At 53.4% G+C, this 21,383-nt stretch overlaps 4 protein-coding genes across 4 annotated transcripts; 2 read left to right on the top strand and 2 right to left on the bottom strand.

The window, feature by feature from the left end:
- Positions 1-60: 60 nt before the first annotated feature.
- On the bottom strand, positions 61-6,872 carry MRS44_018777 (uncharacterized protein; the record flags this gene model as incomplete). The annotated part of the gene is made up of 5 exons (XM_065615284.1): positions 61-79; positions 135-2,372; positions 2,432-3,537; positions 3,604-6,294; positions 6,612-6,872. The coding sequence occupies 5 exons, from the start codon at positions 6,870-6,872 to the stop codon at positions 61-63; spliced, it is 6,315 nt and encodes a 2,104-aa protein (XP_065471356.1).
- Positions 6,873-8,369: 1,497 nt separating this feature from the next.
- MRS44_018776 (uncharacterized protein) lies at positions 8,370-9,665 on the top strand (the record flags this gene model as incomplete). Its single annotated transcript, XM_065615283.1, has 2 exons — positions 8,370-8,638; positions 8,735-9,665. The coding sequence occupies 2 exons, from the start codon at positions 8,370-8,372 to the stop codon at positions 9,663-9,665; spliced, it is 1,200 nt and encodes a 399-aa protein (XP_065471355.1).
- Positions 9,666-10,589: 924 nt separating this feature from the next.
- Positions 10,590-17,615, bottom strand: MRS44_018775 (uncharacterized protein; the record flags this gene model as incomplete). Its single annotated transcript, XM_065615282.1, has 4 exons — positions 10,590-13,035; positions 13,138-14,144; positions 14,320-15,865; positions 15,928-17,615. 4 exons carry the CDS (start codon positions 17,613-17,615, stop codon positions 10,590-10,592), a joined length of 6,687 nt encoding a protein of 2,228 aa, XP_065471354.1.
- Positions 17,616-17,777: 162 nt separating this feature from the next.
- On the top strand, positions 17,778-19,823 carry MRS44_018774 (uncharacterized protein; the record flags this gene model as incomplete). The annotated part of the gene is made up of 3 exons (XM_065615281.1): positions 17,778-17,782; positions 17,953-18,735; positions 18,809-19,823. 3 exons carry the CDS (start codon positions 17,778-17,780, stop codon positions 19,821-19,823), a joined length of 1,803 nt encoding a protein of 600 aa, XP_065471353.1.
- Positions 19,824-21,383: the final 1,560 nt, after the last annotated feature.

Genomic DNA, 21,383 nt, shown 5'->3' with positions numbered 1-21,383 from the left:
CGCACAACTGTTCCATCCTAGCCTCGCCATCAAACATTTCCTGTGGTATTTCATTCCCGACTATGTCCTGCACCCGCGCCTTTGACAGCAACATAATACCATCAAGCGATTTGCACCGCGATAGCTGCACATACAGGCTGTACGGATCGCACTTTCCTGGCTCGAGTTGTCCAGTTGTCGTATTCAGCTTTGTTCCGGTTCCTCGCAGCTCCAGCGCAATCTCGACGAGGGTTTCGCCTTGGATTTTGTAATCGGTGCATGCGAACGCGGCAGTGCAGGGGAGTCCTCGGCGGCTCACTTCGTGCCTCTGCCAAGGCCTCTTCTTGGCCCTCTTCTTCTTCTCGATGGGTATCTGGGCACTTGTTGGAGTAAGCAGGACCGTGCCTGGTGGCATGTCATCAAACTTGAACTTCTTGGTGGACTCGGACGACAGGATGATGCCGGCAGGTGGTCCAAAGTGGAGGATGATGTTCGAGGCGAGTTGATACCCTGGGAAACTCTTGGAGTCTGGTATAACTTCCAGTGCTTTGTACTTGGCCCCGTTCACGAGCTTGAGGCCTGGGTTTATATTCTTCGTCACTACCACCGGCATGCCAGGCACGAACATGAACGTGGCCGGCACACAGATCTTGCTGTCATCTCCGACGCTGGCCATGAGCGTAGCTTCTTCCTCCGTTACCGGTAATGTACTGGGTTTACCCCAACGGTGCTGGGGTAGAAATATCCGGACTGGCTTCTGGTGGTGCCTCTGGAAGGCCAAGACCGCATCCATGTTCAGGCTCCATCTATTGCTGTTAAGGGGTGTAACTACTGTGATGCCCCTGCCCCATGGTATGGCTCGGCCTTCCTGAAAGCACCGGCTATTAAGAAGCTCCATGTCGGACTCGTCTTGCTGCCCCTGCCGGATCCGAGTCAGCAGCCGCTGCAGCTGCGGGTCCCCCGCTGCGCGCACCTGTTCGGTGAGCATAACGACGGTGGTAAATCGAGCCCAGAGTGCGTGCGCCCTCATTTCATCTGCAATCCTGAGGGCGGACCATGGCGTCAATAGCGACTTGTTTTGCACTGGGCGGAATTGGTGGAAATCTCCTGATAGTAGCACCACTGGGATGCCGCCAAAATCTTGATTCGATCCTCGGGAGGCGCAAAGCCGCTTGTTGATGTTGGAGAGCGTCTGGAGGCCCAGCATGCTCACCTCGTCAATGATGAGCAGCCACTTTTCGCTCCATCTTCTTCGGGCATCACCGTCCACGTAGGTTACCGTGCTGCCATCGTCGGTATTGCCGTCGGATGCGTTGGGTTGCATCCCACAGGCGGAGTGAATAGTCACGCCGTTGATCCGCGCTGCTGCGGCCCCCGATGTCGCCGTCATGAGCAGCCTGTGCGATATGTCTTTGCTAGCGAACAATTCCGCCAACGCCTCGATGACCCTGGACTTCCCGGTGCCGCCCTCCCCACCCAGGAACTCGCATAGTTGTGCGTTATCATTGTTCTCGACATTACTGCTATCGAAATCATCGCTGTCACCTTCGTCCGGGATGGTGTCGAGATGGCGACATACTAAAAGGAAGGCAATTTCCTGCCGCTCGTTCAGGGTGAACCTGCTTGCGATCTGCCGACCGGCATGGAGGAATGTGGTTGACGGTCCAGAAGCGACCGTAGTGCTGGGTCCATCAGTGTTCCTGGTGTCTGTTTCCGATATCTCTATGCTATCTTCTCCTGCACCCGCAAAAGTATGGTTCAATAATGCTTCTGTGCCGGCAGCCGTGTTCTGAGTATCCTGAACTCCGTCAGAGCCTTGGATTCTTTGCACGATTTCCTTGTCGGCTTTATCCTGCTTGCTCTTAATCCCCCTGAGCTGATGTTGCATTGGGAGCTCGCTTCTAGCTACCATAGTTGGCTGGTACTGCTCAAGGCTCTCAGCAGGGGCGACAGTCTCAAGATCATCTGCAAAGTCGGTGATATCTGCGTGGGCTTCATGAAGCTGATCTAGCAGCTTAACGAGAGACTCCGAACCAGCGGTCACCTGGTTGGGAGCTGTGGCACCCCGTACTGTTTCCATCAGTCGGCGAAGCTGGCCAACCTGATCTGAGCGATACGTTTTTACTGGGCCCATAGAATCTTGGATATCATCCCCCATAGCATCGATATCATCTAAAATGGCATCGTCCCCTGCAACTGCCCACTGCTTCGCGTCTCGCCGCGCATCTTCCGCTGATCGCTTCAAGAGCTGGATGTTGCTTGCGATAGTCTGGAGTCTTTTGGGGAGTCGCCGTCTCCAGTGTTCCCAGATTTCATTAATATCGCCTGATGCTGCGGTAGTGAACTTCTCCCATGGCACAAAGAGTGCGAGGTGCTGTACTGCAGCTCTGGTGCTAATATTAGTGTATGCTCCTCGTTTATCCATCCCATCTGTTCTATGGCTTGTGCTTACCTGCGGTATCTGTCTGCGTTTGTGTCAATATCAAAGTCCATATCGAGAAACCCGTTCATGCATGGCACTGCATACTTCCCCGGGGGTCTTAGAACCTGCACCCAGTCCCTTCCCGGCTTCCAGTTCATTTCAAATTCTATCTTCACCAACTCCTTGGAAGATGAATCTATCCTCTTTTGTAATGTAACAAGCGACACGTAGTCATAGAAGCATAATGTCTGCAGCACCTCTCCACGGTGGTGGTAGGCTTCAATGTATGGTAGCTTCTTGCCATCGCTTCCCACCAAGACCCTCTCCGCGCTGGCTTCCGCGTCGTTGCCGTTGCCATTGCCACTTATGTTCTCGATAGGTCCATCATCGTCGTCGCCTATAGTGCTACCGGTACTGCATTGCTGGAGATGCGGCCAGCGTCGGAGTATTGCCCAGTACATCGTTGTCATATTCACATATGACCATTGTTTGGTACTCGAGAACTCACTTGGGTAATCCAAGAAGTGCGCAATCACCTCCACCTGCGATAATGGCCTCTCGGTGAATATTCGGTTTGCGATTCTCATCAGATACTGGCGGTTTATATTTGCCTTGGCTTCGTAGTTTGCAGTTGTTGCACCAAGCCCGACGGCGCTGGTTGTGCTGATACTCGGAAAGAGCTCTGCTGCTATGGCCACTCTCTTCCAGATCGGATCTTCGATTTTTGTGGCGTAGTTTGTCAGGTAGTATATCAGCGCCATTGTCTTGCTTTGGGTTCCGATGAAGGAGATGTCGTGATTGTGCCTCAACCCAACCGCCATTGGCTTGTTCCATCGGTTGATCATGGGATGTGAGCGTTGGAGCCGAAGTATACCATCCGCGCCGAATTCGCTTTTTGTAAAGAGCTTCCAAGGCGCATGGAATCGACACGTGGGCTTCTTCCCTCCCTCCTTGTTATGAGAGTATTTGACACAAGTTGCGGTGTGGACATGCATCTGGACCCTGCCCGCGCAAAAGTGGGCTTCATCGTCAAACTGTTCAGAGAAGCGCCCTGCATCGGTCATCAAGTGGGATATGTTGTCGTAAACCACCCTAGTCTGGCTCTCCTCATTAAAGGCAGCAGATTCGTTCAGATCCTAGATAATAGTTTAGCTTCCGACCTACGTTGGCTTTTGGTTACGTGGATATATGGATGCACATACCTCGGCAAAGACAGAATCGACATATTTCAGGATTCCTTCCCGTTCCATCGCCGCACTCTCATCATCCTCCCCGTTTCCATGAGCACCGATGAAGTTTCCGAGCTCCAAGTTCCTCTCGAGCCATAGCAAACCATGGACATGAAGAGCACCGCGTTCGTTGGTCTCGACGGCGGCGAAATACTGTCCAATCCGACCAAACACAGATTCCTCCCCAACCTTGACGTAATGCTCAAAGAACATCTCTACTTCGCGGTGGAAGAAGATGGCAGAGCTTATGGGGTCGGTTATCGCCAGCTTCACTCTCTCATACCTATCCTGAAGGGCCCGAAGCAGGGTTGCTTCCGCGCCAGCCTTGTCCTCCTTTCGATATGCCGCCAGACGTAGTTTTACCGGGTTCGTAATGTCATTAGGGTTCAGCGTAAACCAAATCGCCGGTATACCGTATCTGATGATGAGCGCTTTAATCTTTCTGCGCATGGCTAGCCGCGACTCCTGCGACATGGCCTGTTTGTAGCCAAAGTATGAGATGTGTCGCAGGAGCTTTTTGATATCTTCATCTCGGGTGCTCCCGCCAGCCTCTAACTCCTTTTGCACTTCCGCCAGTCTGTCTAGTGTTAACGACTGAATGATCCTCTCAACCTCAGGAAAATCGGTCCGTCGCACGCTCACCATACTTACTCCTCTATTCCTAGACCGAACCTCTATGTTGAAGACTAGGAATGAAAACGCCGGATGATTGGCAAAGCGACCACCATGTCGTTGCAGCACCTTCTTCATCCATGCGCGAAGTCCGAGATTACGTGTTGGCGAAATCGCATCCTCTCCACCCTCTCCAATACCGTCTCTATTACGGATATGCCCTGTGAGCTGGACACTGTTCTTCCACAGGTCCGATTCCATCTCTTCCTTGCACCGTGGCCCACCAAAACCGAACGGGAATAGTGTTGGAAATGCTTTTGCAAGATGCCAGAGATCATTGACATCTGCAAACTCGTTGCCTCTTGAAATGTGAATGTATGGCTGAAGGTGCGAATCCTGCGCGCTCCCAGCCGGCGGGTTGGGCGGCTGTGCCTGCGCATTTGTCTGTCCACCTCTGATTGTATCAATGGCAAATTGCAGTTTATCGGCATCTGTTGCTCGCGGTGCTGTATCCAGTGGAAACATACCAGATGCAAGCATCTCATCAAGAAAGCTTCCCATGCCCTCATACTCGAGCTCCTCCCGACTGCGCTCGTCATAGAGCTGCTGATCCTCGTCGTAACTTACATCATTCTCATCATACGCTCTGCCCAGCCCGTCCACAATCTGTTCGAGTGACTGGGGCTCATTGTCATCCATTCCACGTTCTGCTGGAGGCACAATGTGCGCCGTGCGCGTTTCTTCCCACGCCGATGGTTCATCTCTCTCTATCATGTCATAGATCCGGCTCGGAACCCCGTGCGCCGGCTCTCCCCAACTATCCAACTCGGCTTTGTCGATTTCGATACGCCGATAGTGGGGGTTAAATTCTTTTAGCCAAAGCAACGCCCGTTCCACAGCTCCTCGCCGGACTGAGAGCAACTTGGATAGATCGCTGGGGGCTGGTCTCTGCGGCCCATGCCAGGATATATGGATGTCCTCCAAAGATTGTAGAAGCGGATGTGGTAGTACTGTGGTAACCAAGTCTTGAACATTGTTTGGAAACACAGTTATATGACCCTTCACATGCCGTGCATATGCCGTACTCTGTTTGGTGCTTTTTGTGACTTTGATTCTTGCAACGAAACCGAAATGGGTGTTGAGTGCGATCAGCTTCTCCTCAACCAATGTCAAGTCTCTGAGAGCATCCGGGTACAGGTGCTCGCAACCAAGTGCTTGATGCAAGTTCCCGCCCCGCGCCATATTGCATTCGCGGATCTTCATTGCACAGTTTTCGCAGCTCGGTATAGCCTTGCCAACAGGGAAGCAATCGGGACATGAATACGTGCGGCAGCTATTCATCGCTGCGCTATTCGTCCACTCTTCCCAGCTAAGCTCTTTCATCTCCATGGTGCTGATCTTCTGATAGCATATCATGCATGTGTGTATGGGTAGGGTGTCCATGTTGTGAAATGCTTGATAAAAGTCCATGACTGTGGATATATTCCTCTCACGGGGGACCGGCTTACGCCAATTCTTTGTGTAGGATATTCTCTCCTTCTCTGTAAATTCATCTTCCAGATGCTTAATAGCTCTCTTGAATGCCTGGGTTTGCTCTTCAAGGTTGCTATTCTCAACCTGTCTTCGATTTTGCCTTTTGTTTTGTTCTTGTCCGTGTTGGTCAGCCTTACGCTTGGCGCCAAGTTCTTGTTGGCCATGTTGATCCACATCTGAAAAGCTTGGAATGCTCATACATTGCTGCATGCCCAGTGCATTGCGCGGGTGATATTGGCTCGCGTTGCTTATTTCTGCAGCTTGTGTGGGGTTTGGTGCTATAAGCGGTTGCACTGGTACAGGTTTTAGTTGCTGTGGAGCATTAGATGGCAACTGGGAACTGGCTGGGGGGTCCCAACGGCAACCAGTGGTCTTTGCTGTTGGGTTTGTCTCCTTTGCCGCCAGTTTCTTTCCCGGGCCTCTTTCCGTCTTGATGAACGAGAAGTTCGCGGTTTGCCTCTTGATCTTGGAGGCGCCTGTATTGGTGTCGTACTCCTTGGCGGCGGTCGACTCATCCAGCTTTCAGGTCCCTGTATTTGAGTATTGATGGTGTCGACTTGGTATGCACTTGGCTGATGTTCCTGCACCCGATTTCCTTCTCGAACATCTCTCCGCCTTGGTGCACGAGAACCTCGCGGTCTGCCTCTTTTTCTTGGAGGCACTTGTGTCGGCGTCGTGCTCCCTGGTGGTGGCCGGCTCATCCAGTTTCCTGCCGCCTGTGTTTGCGCATTGGCATTGTCGATTTGATTTACACTTGATTGGTATTGTTGGTGATTACCTGGTTTGCTTGGTTGGTCCGCTGATTGTGGTCCCTCTAGTGCCGCGTCTATAGGTACGGGTTCTGGAATATCACAAAGTGTACTCGGTTGGACAGTAGGGAGCGACCTCCTTAATGTCGGGCCCACAAGCTGGACACCCGGAATACGACCGGGTGTGCTTGGTTGGACAGTAGAATGTGATTCTCTTGGTGTTGCGTTTGTATTCGAGTTTCCCGCACCAAAGATATCATTGTACGTCTTCAGCCCGAGACTGCTGAGTGTGCTGCCAGGCGCTCGACCACGCAACCTTTCAAGTAGAGCAGGTAAGGACGAATCCATTACAAGACAGCGTATGTACGAATATTCTTAGGGTGTGTAATCATGTGTATTAAGCCAAATAGTGTCATAAATATGAACGATAAAGGTTGATGCCATTCACAATGCTGTTTTGTAATCGGTACATTCTGGGGCAGATTTCGATTCTCCCACACCAACCGGGCCAACCGGTCCTACTCTCCTCTTGATCCGATTCTATCCCGATACTCCCACGTCATCTTCGTCTCTATTACACCTATCAAACTATATGGTAATATCGTCGATCGTCATTGTCTTGACCCACCTACCAATAAATGATAGGTCTATCCCACCTTGGTCTTCTTTACCTACTCTTCCAATTTCATCCCAATATCAGACTTGATTATTCATCCTATTATCTACTCGGAGCATCATCACACCGACATACCAATAGAGCATCATATTCCTTCACCCTCGTCCTTTCGTGATAATTAACTTCGGGCTTGATTATTCATCCCATCATCTGCTCGGAGCATCGTCACACCGGTATACCAGTAGAACATCATACTCCTCCACCCTCTTATTATTATAACATTAATAACATCGGGCTTGATTATTCATCCCATTATCTAGTCGGTATGCCATTATACCGAATATACCAGTACGGCATCATACTCCTCCACCCTCTTATTCATATGGCTGTGGTCGCTGCAGTATTGATATACCAATAGATCAAAATATCCCTTCACCCACTTTCATTGTAATGGTAACATCTAATATCTTAGTCAATCCTTCGTAATCGCGGAAGAAGCAATTCTGTTCAACAACTACGTTGATTGATCAATTCCGCTGTGCAAGTATCCACTTGGCAGGGATCAAGGCTCTTAACTAAAGGTGCTTTACGACGATCGGCGATATGTGCTGACGTTTTGGCCAATCCTTTGTACTCATGGAAAAAGCAAATCTGTTCTCCATCTACGTTAATTGATCAATTCAATTGTGCGAGTATCCGCATCGGCAGGGATAGTAGCTCTTAGCTGAAAATGTTGGATGGAGATCGGCGATGCCCATCCTCTCTGCGCAACGAAGTACTGTATCTTTACCAAGTGGTATCGATCTTCGTATTGTATATACTATATCATTTAATCGATCATAAATATCTGATGTGTTTCTTCTTTATTCTGTACATTTGCATGCCAATCTTGCAGGCTTATCTTACAATTGCTCTCTGTCTCTCTCTCACACACACACACACTGTCGTAATCCTAACTGCTCTCTCATTTTTTAGCGAAACATTTGCTAGTTCAATGTGTTATGTCTTCATCAACTTCTACCTCAAATCCTACCTCAACTTCCACCCTTAGCGGCCATCCCCCTCCGCGCATGCCTCATGACTCTCAGAAAAACCTTGGTAGTGATATGACCATGTTCTTTTTTGGTCAGCCAGATACCCCAACGCGGTTTCCTACATCAGATGAACAACTTATAAAGAGCCTTAATGTTGAAGCTCTTGGCAGGGTTTTTCTTCCACCTCCTCCCTATATGACACTGCCTGAATATTCTGTGCTGCGTCCCGAAGGGCACCGATCCCCTGATCCACTGCCGATCTACTTTAGTCTCAACCTCTCTGTCTATAACCAGCAGATTGTTGAATCGGAGTGGGAGAATCAGTGGTTCCATTTCACTGGCAAAGTACACCCCTACGCACTGGAGTGGGTCCTACGGGAGCCTGATGTTTTCAGCGATGAAGATGGTGACGGCGAAGTGTACAAGGTTCCAGTTGTTCTCATACGCGACTTTGGATACCAAGCGTAAGCAGACTTATCCTTTCCCTTTAGCTCGAGTTCGACTATCGCGCTTGCCACTAATGTACCTATTAGTATTGACCCACGAACTCTTTGTAATAGTGGGGGCTTTCCACTTATCCAACCGGTCGTTTCTTTGACGGGGCAGGTTCTCGGGACAGGTCAAACCCACTTGATCAAGGACTCTGTCCCGCTGTTGGATGATGCGCAGCTGAGATGCTGTGCATTTATCCAGTGCTGTACCTACATCACTCCGGGTCAGCCATCAAAGAGTCCTTTCAAAGGCTTCCACCCGTTTCAAGTTTTTATTTTCTTTCCTATTCACGCTTTACCATTCTCTCTCCTCTGCAAGAAGATGGCAGATAGGAAAGATACGCAGTTTGTTCCAGGTGTTCCCTTCCACTGCGTCGGCAAGGTAGTTGGCCTGCTTGACCATCGTCTTATGGTGGCTGCCCCTGCAGCTGATGAGAAGGACTACGTTTTCATTGTCGTTCCCGACTCTTGGACGTTTCCGGACAAGAGCATGCCACCTGTACCTGCTTCCAACACAGTCTCCCCCTCTAGAACCGAACCTGACCCATCCCAAGCTGGCGGCTTCGCAGCGATGAGGTCAATGTTCAAATCTCCCTCAAAGAAAGCTTCACAGGCGCAACAGTCACAGTCACAATCATCACAATCGTCGCAGGGAGGTCCATCCCAACAGCCCGTTACTCCATCTCAGAACAAAAGGCCCGCAATCTCCGCATCTCAATCATCTCAGTCAAGTTCGAACAACCCCGTCCCCAAGAGACTCAGGGGGTCTAGTGTGACTACCGCAACATCTCCAGTCATTGCAGTGTCGCCGGTCTCCCCTTTAACATCCGTAGACTCTGATGAAAACGATAACCATGAAGAAGGTGAAGCGAAGGAAAACGAGGACTCTCGATCACCTAACATATCTGCCACACTCCGATCCTCCGTTCGTCCTAATATGAGGTCATCAACTACCGAACCAGGTGGCAGGAACAAGAGGCATCCGACAAAGAGACTTTAAGTAGCATAGTATAGTGATAGTGTGTGGTATTTTGGGCTGTTTTATTGGATTTGAAAAACTTATAGGTTGATATGTGGGGGAAATAAGCGTGCGGTTTCAACACCAGTGCGAGTGATAAAAGCCCGATTGTCTCAACACCAGGACATCTTGGCATGGCAGTTTCTTATACTCAAATTGACAATTTTCCCTCTTTGGTATTGCAACTGATTGATCTCTGCTAGTCTCAGTCCCTTGGTCTACTGTCTCAATTATTCACCCTCACCCTATTGGCTAGGTCTCTTAGTTCCGCATTAAGCTCTTCAAATCGTGCCGCTCAAAATGGTGCCTTCTCCTCAAAGCCTGCTGCATAGGTCTTATTGGCTACGCAAAAGAAAGGTAAAACACACACACGCCCTATTGGCCAAGTCTCTTCATCCACCCACCAGAGCCGACCACTTAAAACCGCGCCCTCTTCTCAACACGTGCAGCAACCCACTAGTAAAACAGGCATACAGGCTTTTATTGCAAGCTTCGTACCGAAAGGCTACTCAGCGCAAGGGAGCCGCCAACTTGCCCACCTCGCCCAGCTTCCAACCTTCCCCCGGCGGACGTGCGCCTTCCCCTGTGCCTTGAGGAACGAAGAGAGGAACGAACGAAGAGACGAAAGGTTGTTCCGCCTCTACCCCCGAACTTAAGCCCTTCGCTCTGGTTGGCCCAGGAAAACCTCCCTTCTGATAGGTCAAAAATCACTGCTCCTTTGAAAACTTGGAACTTTTAAGCCACCCCGGGCCCTCATCTCTTCTCATTACTCCTTACGTGTCCTTCCCTTGAGGCCTCATATACTCAACCCTTATATGTCTATCACTATTCCACTCTTTCTTTATTAGAGTACTTTTATCCTACCACTATATCCCCATTTTATTCCAATTTATCATAGATGCGTCGTCATCCATCCAGCCAGCTCAGAGCTGTCCTGATTGTCTCCTGACTGAGGAGTTCCAGCCTAGCCTCCGCAGCCGCCATATTAGCAGGGATTCTATTACCGACTAGGTCCCTCTCTCGAGCTTTCGACACGAGTATGATCCCGTCTAGCGATGGACAGCGCGACAGCTGCACGTATAGACTGTATGGGTCACATTGGCTGGGCACCACCTTGCCATCGATGTTTGTCGTCCTAGTCCCGCGCAGCTCTAACGCCACCCGGTTCAGTGTCCTCCCTTGCACCTTGTAGTCGGTGCATGCAAATGCTGGTGTACACGGTGAACCCTTTCGGGTGACGTCGTGCTGCTGCCACGGCCGTTTCCGCTGACATTCTATCCTGATGCTCATCGGCGTCAGCAGGATCGTCCCGGGCGGCATGCCGACGAAGTGGAACTCTGCCGTCGTCTCAGAGGCTAAAATGATCCCCGCCGGTGGCCCGAAGTGGAGTATGGTATCGGCCGAGACCTGGTATCCTGGAAAGGCCTTGTCGACGATGACTTCCAAAGCCGTGTAGCTGGCCCCGTTGACGAGCTTGAGGCCCTGGTGCGTGTTCTGGTTGACGACGACGGGCATGCCCGGGACGAACATGAAGATGGCCGGCACCGGGATGGCGCTGTCGTCGCCATGGTTGAGCATCATGAGGGCCTCCTCCTCTGTCGGCTGACCGTCCTTCCACTTGTGATCGGATATGAAGATGCGCAGTGTTGCTTGGTGTTGCCTTTGGAACGCCAGAATGGCTTCCGTGTTGAGCTTCCAGCGGTTCCTGTTGAGCGGCGTGACGACAGTGATGCCCGATTCCCATGGGATCCGCCTGCCTTCTTGGTAGCACCGGTCATTGAGGAGATCGACATCCGACTGGTCCTGGATTCCGCGCCGGACCCGCGTCAGCAGAGCTCGCAGTTCAGGGTCGCCGGCGGCACGGACCTGTTCGTCCAACATGATGACGGTAGTAAATCTCCTCCACAGGGCGTGAGCCCTGTCGTGTTGGTGTCTCTGCTCTACCTGGAACGAATCCTGTTCGAACCACGAGATGGCCGTACTGGGGAGCAGGATCGACCTCTCCTGCACGGGGCGGAACTGGTGGAAGTCGCCGCAGAAGAGAACTATGGGGATGCCTCCAAAGTCCTTGGGAGACCCCCGGAGCTTACACAGCTGCTCGTTCACCATCCAGAGAGTACGTGCCCCGAGCATGCTGACCTCGTCGATAATCAGGAGGTCCCTCTCCCGCCAGTCCGTCCGCGAAGGGCCGTCCACGTATCGATCAGCAGGCGTGCAGGATCCGATACCATCACTACCAGCGCCCCTGCCCCCGGCCATACGTGATGTATCTTTGGAGAAGTTGCAGGCCGAGTGGATCGTGATGCCGTTGATGCGCGCTGCTGCAGTTCCCGAGGTTGCCGTCACCAACAGGCGATTCGAGATCCTCTTGCTTGCGAAAAGCTCCACGAGAGCCTCGATGATCCGTGATTTCCCGGTGCCGCCCTCGCCGCCGACGAACTGGCACAGCTGAGGGACAGGTCCACCGTCCGCGTCCTCGCTCCGGTGCACCAGGTCGAGCTGGCGGCAGATCAATAAAAAGGCGATTGATTGCTTTCTGTTGAGAGTGAAATGCTCTGCCAGCTGTCTCCCCGCCGCCAGGAAGGATGTCGACGGTCCAAGGCGGATGCCTACCGTAGGGCCAGCACCGGCACCGGGGCTGCTCCCCTCAGGGTCTGCAGCCGTCAGCTGGATGTCGTGGTCCCCAAACCCGCTCATCACGCTGTTGACGGCTGCGCTGCGGCCGGTCGTGTTACTCTCGGGTAGACTCTGAACTCCCTGTATCATCTTGACCGCCTCCCTGGAGGCGCTTACCTGCTGTGACTTGATAGACTTCAGTAGCCTCTGTGCTGGAATTTCGGCTCTAATGAACGGGCCTTCCGGCAGAGTCGCCGTCACCGTCCTCGTTTCCCGTTCGGGTGCAATCCTGGCACGTAGCTCAGCCGTCGAGCCCGACACGGTATGCTGAAATTGGCAGAGCTGCTGCGTTATCGCCGAGAGCTCCCTCGAACCAGCCGTAATCTGATTTGCTCCACCGGCGCTCCTCAGAACGTCGACCAGCCGCGTGGTGTCTCCGATGTTGTCGCAGCGGTACGCGGCCGGCGCTTCATCTTCCCTGTCGCTCACGCCGCCATCCCCCAGCGCCGTCTCCCCAGCCGCGAGCTCGTCATTTGCGGAGGACGCAGCCCATTGTTTGGCATCGCGCTTTGCATCTTCCGCGGACCGTCGGAGCAGCTGGATGTTGTCTAATACGGACAAGAGCCTCCGGCTTAGTGTCCCCTTCTGCCTCATCCATATGTCGTTGATGTCGCCAGATGATTCAGATATGAAACGCTCCCATGGCACGAACAGAGCCAGGTGCTGCACGGCGGCCCTAGAGTAATGAAATCAGTTAAAGTCAAGAAATATAAAAGGGATGGGGTATATGTATATGTATATCGAGGTTTGATGATGTTTATATGCTAATAATACGAACCTTCGGTGGCACGGCCCGTCGCCATTATCATCCTGGGAAAATTCCATGCTTAGGTACCCATCCAGACAAACTACGGCATGCTTGCCTGGCCTGCGCAGACGCTGCACCCATCGATCCGAGAATGGCGCATCGTCTTGGAAAGGGATTTCACCCCATGCAACGGCCCCCACGGCGTCGGACCTTCTCTCATTTCTCCTATTGCCCCTGCGCTTCAGCATCACGAGCGACATATAGTCGTAGAGGCACAGGCCGCGAAGCACCGCCCCGCGGTGAGGGTATGCGTCGAAGTAGGAGATTCGCTGGCCTGCCTGCTCCACGAGCACAGCATCATTCATTAGATCGCCGTCTGCAGCCTCCTCGCCGCTCGTATGGCGAAGATAACACCATCGTCGAAAAATGCGCCAGTAGAGCGCAGATACGTTGGCGAACGTCCACGCGGCATTATCTGAGAACTCTGTCTGATACCCCAGCAGATGCGCCACGACCTCAACCTGCGACAGTGGCCGCTCCGTAAAGACACGGTTGGCCACCTTCATCAGGAACTGTCTTGCTTTGTTCTGTCTGCCCTCGCCTCTGTCGGTTACATCCCCTCGGTCCGCTGTACGACCCTGCCTCTGCTGGCCGTCCAACGTATCCAACATCTCTGATGCGGCGGTCAGGCGCTTCCACACCGGATCCTCGACTTTGGTCGCATAATTCGTCAGATAGTATACGAGCGCCATGGTCTTGCACTGCGTCGCGATGAACGAGATGTCGTGGTTGTGCCGGAGCCCTACTGCCATTGCCTTGTTCCACCTGTTCACCATGCTGTGTGACCGTCGGATCTGCAGCGTACCGTCCGGGTTGAACGCCGTCCTCTCGGCCAGCTTCCACGGAGCCTTGAAGCGGCACAGCCCTTGCTTACCCTCTCGCCTTCCTAGTGAGTACTTCACGCACGTTGGACTGTGCGTGTGGATCTGCGTCGCGCCGGCGCAGAAGTTGGCTTCTTCATCAAAGGACGCGGCAAACTGTTGACTGTTTTGAAAGAGTGGTGAGATATCTGATGTGATTGATCTCTCTGCCCGGACCGCATAAAATGCCTCCTGGTCTAGATCCTAATTGTTCATACTGTCGTCAGCCTAGGAGCGAAATTATCTCCACTTTAGGACCTCGACCGTTACTATGATGATAACGAAGACATACCTCAGAGAAGACGCTATCGACGTACTCGATGATGCTGCTGCGATAGGATGCTCCCTCCTCACCACATACATCCGCCAACACTGAATTCAGTCTCATGTTTCCTTGAAGCCACAACAGCCCATGAACATGGAGCGCACCCCGCTCATTGGTCTCGACGGCCCCAAAATACTGGCTGATACGTCCAAAGACGGACTCCTCACCCACCTTGACATAGTGCTCGAAGAACAGTGAGATCTCCCTGTGGAAGAAGATGGCCGAGCTTACCGGATCGGAGATCGCCAGTCGCGCACGCTTGTAGGCCATATCCAGACTCCTCAGGAATGATTCAGCTTCTTCGGGATCGCGGCTGCGGTACGCCGCCAGCCTCAGCTTGACCGGATTGGTGATGTCGTTCGGATTGAGCGTGAACCAGATGGCGGGGATGCCGTACCGGATGATGAGTGACTTGATCTTGCGTCGCAGGCTCAGACGATGCTCCCTCGACATCGGTTGTCTGAATCCGTACAGAGAAAGGCTTTTGAGAAGCTCCTTGATGCCTTCGTCGGCCGTCTGGCCGGAGATCTCAAGCTCCTGCTGAGCCAGCCCCAGCCTCTCTCTGCTCAAGGAGTGCACGATGCGCTCAACAGAGGGAAAGTCCTTCCTCGACACACTCAACATGCTCACTCGGCGGTTCCTTGACCTGACACCCAAGTTGAAGACAAGAAAGGCGAAGATATGGTGGGTCGCGAAGCGCCCGCCGTGCCGCCTTAGTACAGCCTCAGCCCATGCCGTGAGGCTCATGTTCCGCGACGCCAGGAGGCTCCTCGCCGTCGCCTCTACGCCTTCGTCAATGCCCACATCTGTCTCGCCGCCAGCGATGACGATATTCTCTTCCACTAGCCGAGGGCCGCCGGTACCAAATGGAAACAGGGTTGGAAACGTCTTGGCGAAGAACGAGGGATCATGAGAGTCGGCAAAGTCATCGCCATGAGACACTGAAATGTATGGCTCTAGGCCGAGCCCTTGCCGCACAGATGCCGACCCTGCCCATCCTCCTGATCTGCCACCTTCCCCAGCAGCCCGATCTGCTTCTTGTTCGACATCCTCGCCTACGGCTTCCCAGGCGAACTGTAGCCTGTCTGCGTCCGCAACATCCGGCTGGGCGTCGAGTGCAAACATGCCGGATGAACTGACTTCGTGGATGACGGCCTCAGGATTATTGATGCCAGCGCCCGGATGGTCTTCACCCACTCTCTCGTGGCCTCTGTCGCTAAACAGTGCTTCATTGCCTCGGCTCGCTTCTTCGGGGCGGTCAGCCCCTCCTCCTCCTCCTCCTTCTCCTCCTCCTTCTCCTTGTTGCTCACGCCTGAGCATGGCCATGATGTCGTCGATTCCCATAGCGTTATCCTCATCTATCCCGCGCTCTGCAGACGGCACTATCTGGGCTGTACGCACCTTTTCCCAGGCAGATGGTTCGTTACGCTCCATGCGCTCAAGGATCTGTGACGGCACATCATGAGGCGGAGTTCCCCAGCTGTCCATCTCGGCCTCGTCGATTTCAATGTCCCTATAGTGAGGGTTATTTATCCGCAGCCAGGCCAGAGCCCTCTCGACGACACGACGCCGTACGGACAGAAGCCTCGATAGATCGCTAGGTCCCGGTTTCTGCGCACCGTGCCACGATACGTGTATCTCGTCCATGACCTGGATGAGGGGTGAGGAAGGACCCTAGTGACCAGCTCCTGAACATTATTAGGGAATACCGTGATGTGTCCCTTGATATGTTTTGGATACGTCACGCCCTGTCGCTGCCCATCCATGACGCTATACTTCGTGATAAATCCATAGCATGAATTCAGACTGATGAGCTTCTCTTCAACCGGGGTGAGTCCTTTTAGTTCCTCTGGGAACATATGCTCACATCCTAGGCCAACGTGCACCCGGGCAGCAGCCGACAGACAATCTCTCATCAGGCAGCTCACGCATTCTGGGCAGGCTAGAATACGGCCTCCGATGGGAAAGCACTCGCGGCAGGTAAGAGCTGAGCCGTCGCGCATTCCCGTAACACTAGACTCCCACTGGTCCCAGCTTACATCTTCCAGCTCGCCCTTCCCGCACTTCCGGTAGCACACCGCGCATGTCCATATGGGCAAAGTTTCGGTGTCGTGAAAAGCACTATAGAATGCCTGCACGGTCGATAGCTTCCTCTCCTGCGAGACAGGCGTACACCATTCTTTGTTCAGGGACAGCCGCTCTTTCTCGGCGAATTCCTCATCAAGGCAGCGCAAAACGCTAGCGACGTCCTCTTCCCACTCTTGCTCTGTTCTTTCCATATGGGCGCCTGAGCGAGCCCGTTTTGCTGGCGGCCCCTCTCTGCCAACTGTATTAGTGTTCCTCTTTCGCCGGGGCGCACTCAAGGTCGAGGATATGTCTAGTCCTAGGCCTAGCTCTGTCACTGCCACCGCCACTTCCGGAGCCTCCTGTGCAGCTGGTATGATTTGTCTCAATGCCTGCGGTTCTTGCGCCCCTCGAGCCCGCTTAGGCCTTCGTACGTATTTACCTCGCTTTGACCCGAAGGGCGCTGGGGGAGCATTGGTCGCTCGATGCTGCGGATTCCCTCTTCCCAGGCTGGAGTCCTCGCTGCCAGCTCCTGAGCGCAGCGGTTGCTCAACAGATGCTTGCTCTTCTTGCCCGCGCGTTGCCTCCCTAGGTCGTATGGCCCGCGGGGCGACGGCTCGGGGGATGGCGGTCTGCGTACGAGTGACAGGCCTCCCACGGCGCCGCTTCTGGTGCTTTTCCTCTTCCCTGGCTTCGCGCGTCTCCACCGAGGCCTCGCTCTCCGGTACTTGTTGGGTTGGCCTCGGGCTTGGGTAGGCTTGCTCGCCAGTCTCAGGGAGTCCTGTAGACTCCCTCGGCCGGAGCTCCCGCAGCGGCGGAGCACGCCCTTCATTAGCGCTAGCCGCCGAACGACCTCGCCTGATCCTGGTGCGACGAACCAGACCGGGGATTGCCGGCCGTGTGTGTCTGCGTGAAGACTCATCTTGGTTATTGATCAGTCCTGTTATTCCTCCTCCACCGTTACTGCCTAGGCCTTGCGGCTCCCTTGGTAGCACTGGTCGATGAGGAGGAGCCTGGTAGGTCGCGGCCGGACGAGGCCAATGGAAGACACCATGCGTAGGTCCCCGTCGTCGCCTCTCATCCTCCTCAGTTATATCGTTTGGTTGAGGGCGATTCTCCTGACCCACGTCGTGGATCAAGCCGTCGATGTTGGCCTCCTGGGCCCATACGGGTGAAGGAAACTCAATCTCGCCGTCCATCTCGTGTTGTATCTGTGTACTGTTCGCTATAGAGTCCTCTGAAAATCTATGGCCCTCTGCTCCTGACCCAGGACACTGTCCCGTTTATAGAGACCTACAAATCTATTCTTCGAACCCCGCCCCCTCACATGCGTTCCCTCTCACTCTCGGGGTCTTATCACCATGCCGTTCGTGCAGGGACTCACTCATCCCGCTATCCGCTATCATCAGGGTTTTCCGAACAGCTCCTGAGACACTTTCTGCTGCCGTCAGGCCTACACCCCGCACACGAGCCGCAATTCCATACCCAATAGCGACTATCCTTCAGAGACAGAAGCTCACCGCCTGGCCCGCATAGGCTAGGTGAACTTCTTTCTGTCCTTCGCCGTGCAGGTCTCAGCCTCCCCATCGCTATTCTACTTGATGAACTCTTCTCCCCTCATCCAAACCCCGCTTCTCAACGACTGACCGCAACTTGCCTTCGCTTCAGCTCCCGCCCCGACACCATCGGTCGTCTTCCACTTCTTTTCGTCTTCGTTTTCCCACAGGCCTTGACCTGCAATGCCTATCTTCCTCTCCCTGAGCTTGTCGACACTTTAACTCTACGTTTCTCGATACCTGGCGAGCTGGGCTCGTGTGCAGCCGGCCAATATCCGCAAAGAATGTCTACGTCCGCGTCTAGTAGCTCGGGCGGTGGATCGTCGCATGCTCGTAAGCCGCTGAGTAGCCCGAGGAACGTCGGCGGCGACATGTCCATCATGTTCTTCGTCCAGCCCGGCTGCCCTTCGAGGTTTGCCTCCGCAGACGAGCACCGAGTCAAGGGACTGAACGCAGAGACCATCGCGAGAGTTGTCCTTCCTATCCCTCCCTGGCTCACGGCTCCGGATTACTCTCCTTTGCGTGCCCATCCTGCCGACCCATCTCCCTCCATCTTCTTTAGCCTCAACCTGTCCATTTACAACCAGCAGATCGTCCCTGACGACTGGTCCGACCAGTGGTTCTTCATGGCCGGCCGCGTCCATCCCTTTGCGTTGACCTGGGAGATCGAGCGTCAGCATGGCCTAGAGGATGAGCTCGCGGATGACGACCACCTTGCCTACACCATCCCGGCTCTGATCGTGCGTGATCAGGGCTATCAGCCGTATGTTGGATTTGTTCTATCCGCTTTCCAATCCCTCTTACTTTTTATCGCTGACTTCTTCGCTCACACCTAGAGTACTGCCTCGGAGCCTCTCTGCGGTCGACCAGTTCCCTCTTTCGTCTCCAATCGTCAGCTTCACCGGCAATGTTGTCGGTCCGGGCCACACCCTCCTGCGAAGGGAGTCTGTACCCACGCTGGACGATGCCCAACTCAAGTGCTGCGGCTTCGTTCACCTGACCACTTTTCTTGCCCCTGGTAATCCTGACAAGACGCCGTACAGAGGCTTCCATCCCTTCCAGGTCTTTGTCATCTTCCCGATCCGCGCGAATCCGTGGGCCACGCTTTGCAAGAAGATGGCCGAGAGGCGAGACACCCAGTTCCAGAGCAATGTTTTGCTGACCTGCACCGGCAAGGTGGCCGGCCTGCTTGGCCATCATCTCATGGTGCAGCCGCCGGGCCTTGCGCAGGATTACGTCTTCATCGTCGTTCCGGACTCCTGGACTTTTCTCGACAGAGGAGTCTCCGTATCTGCCTCACCCATGCCATCACCGACCGCTGCGGCATCAGCGCCTCCTTCATCGTCATCACCTGACCGCACGCCGTTCGAGGAGATCAGGGCGAGTTTCACCTCGCGCAGGCCCGCCGCACTGCCAACTCCTCTTCCCACGGAGATTCCGACTCCAGCCTCCACTCCAGGGGAATGGATGCCATCTATCGCTTCTACCCCTACGTCGTCTACACAATACCACTACCTATCTACCTCATCAACACCAAAGCGACCAGCTCCCGGTGTCGACCATACACCGCCGACTAAGAGGTCGCGCCTAGCCCCGTCGTCCCCGATTATAATCCCTTCCTCAGCATCTCCTATCGGCAGCTTGAGCTCCCAGGAGACTATTGACGAGTCCCAAACAGGCCGTGCCGGGAATCAGCAGCCCGTCTCATCCTTCGTGAAACACATCGCACAGGCCACTCATCCACCTGCACCCACGCCTGCACCCCCACCCGTACTGGACACGATCACGGCCTCTACGTCGTCGGAATTCTCGAACCGTCCCCATCGAAGCCGCAACCCACCGAAGAAGTAGTTGGAAGCAGTAGCCAAAACTTTGATGATGGGAATTCCTGAACACCTAGAACTCGTTATTGATTTTTAGCACTGCGGAAAAAAGTAGAGTTGTTCTTTCTTCTCCAGATATCTATCCAATGTGGTAGAATTAAGCTCGATGATAATGCTCACCACGTGCCCAACCTTGCCACTGTCTCCGCTTTTACCCATCCTTGGCGGCGATGCACGTCATTTTGTGCACCTTCCAGTCCGCCTTTTGATGCTCTGTCCCACAATATCCGACAACTCTGCATCGCCCGCATCGCTTGATTCCTTCTGTCCTGCCGCACACTTGACAAGCCATGATCTCCATACACTGGCCTGCCGGCCCTGAGTTGTCTTGAATATTCTCATCCATTTCCTCCTGGACTTCCTGTCGTAGCCGTGTCTCACACCGTTCATTTCCGCAAAAGGGTGTGACCTATCCCCTCAATTGTCGAAAGGCTCCCGAAAGTACCTTGCCCCACATGACCCCTGTCACATGACAGGTACATGAGGGGAACCTAAAGATGCATCATTAACCATTCTCGACAAAATCGTCATACAAACCATTTCAAAGTTATCTATGAGTTCTCAATCAATACCAGGCGAGGCCCTCAATGCATATGACGACCAAAGCTTCAACAGGGAGGATAACAGCTGCTGGGAGCATGAGTATGGCCAGTCAGCAGCAATGAAAGGAGGCATCAATCAAGGCGGGGATATAAGCAGTGTGATGTCGCGATTTGTAACTCAAAATATTGTCGGGACCTCCATCATGGCTTAATTTAGGTACGGGATAATGTACCTTTCATTCTTGCATTTTAATTGGGCAGACATCCCTGGAGTGACCTGGCGGGAGCCTTTCGACAATTGAGGGGATACGTCAATGAATGGCTCGCCCTCTCCACTGTTAAGCCAGGACTTTGGGCTTTGCAGCACCATATTCGTAGGAGACCCGCAGCTATTGCAAACAGGAGCCCCAAAAGCATCTCGATAAGCCCCTTCATGTTTCTCTATGATGGGCTCAACTATCTTTCGGAACAGCTCATTATACCGGGTGTCCTTGCCGGCGATGGTAGCATTAGTGATTAGGCTAGAGGGAACCTTGTGCCTATAGTTGAGCGTCTTGGTCTCGCCGCAGAAGAAATCGACGCAAACGGTGCAAGTGGTCATAATAAAAAAAAAGGTTTTCCACAAATGGGCAAATGCTAATTCTGATCAAGCTAGATTGTTGAGGGGAGGTGAAATAGAATGCCGCCAGAGGAGGCAGGTCGTTATTTGATGGGATCTATTCTTCACCGTGGAATGTCTTAGCAACCCCTCATTTCTCCCTTGGCCCCCTTTCAAAATCCTTGATTGCTTCCCCAATGAGACAACACAGGGTGAGACACGGGACGACGTCACAGTTGAAATAATCGCCCTCTCGTGTGGCCCAACAAAGGCTTGTTTTAGCCTACTGCAAGCCACATTGATCGACCGCTACTTTATCTTGGTTGTCAATACCCGAGGCTAAGGACCTGTATGTCTAATACAACCTCGGATTTCGAAACCAAATTTA

This window comes from Fusarium solani (assembly GCF_023522795.1).
Source record: "Fusarium solani strain SB1 chromosome Unknown bctg00000017, whole genome shotgun sequence".
Lineage (NCBI taxonomy): Eukaryota > Fungi > Ascomycota > Sordariomycetes > Hypocreales > Nectriaceae > Fusarium > Fusarium solani.
This window is presented reverse-complemented; position numbering and strand designations above follow the sequence as displayed.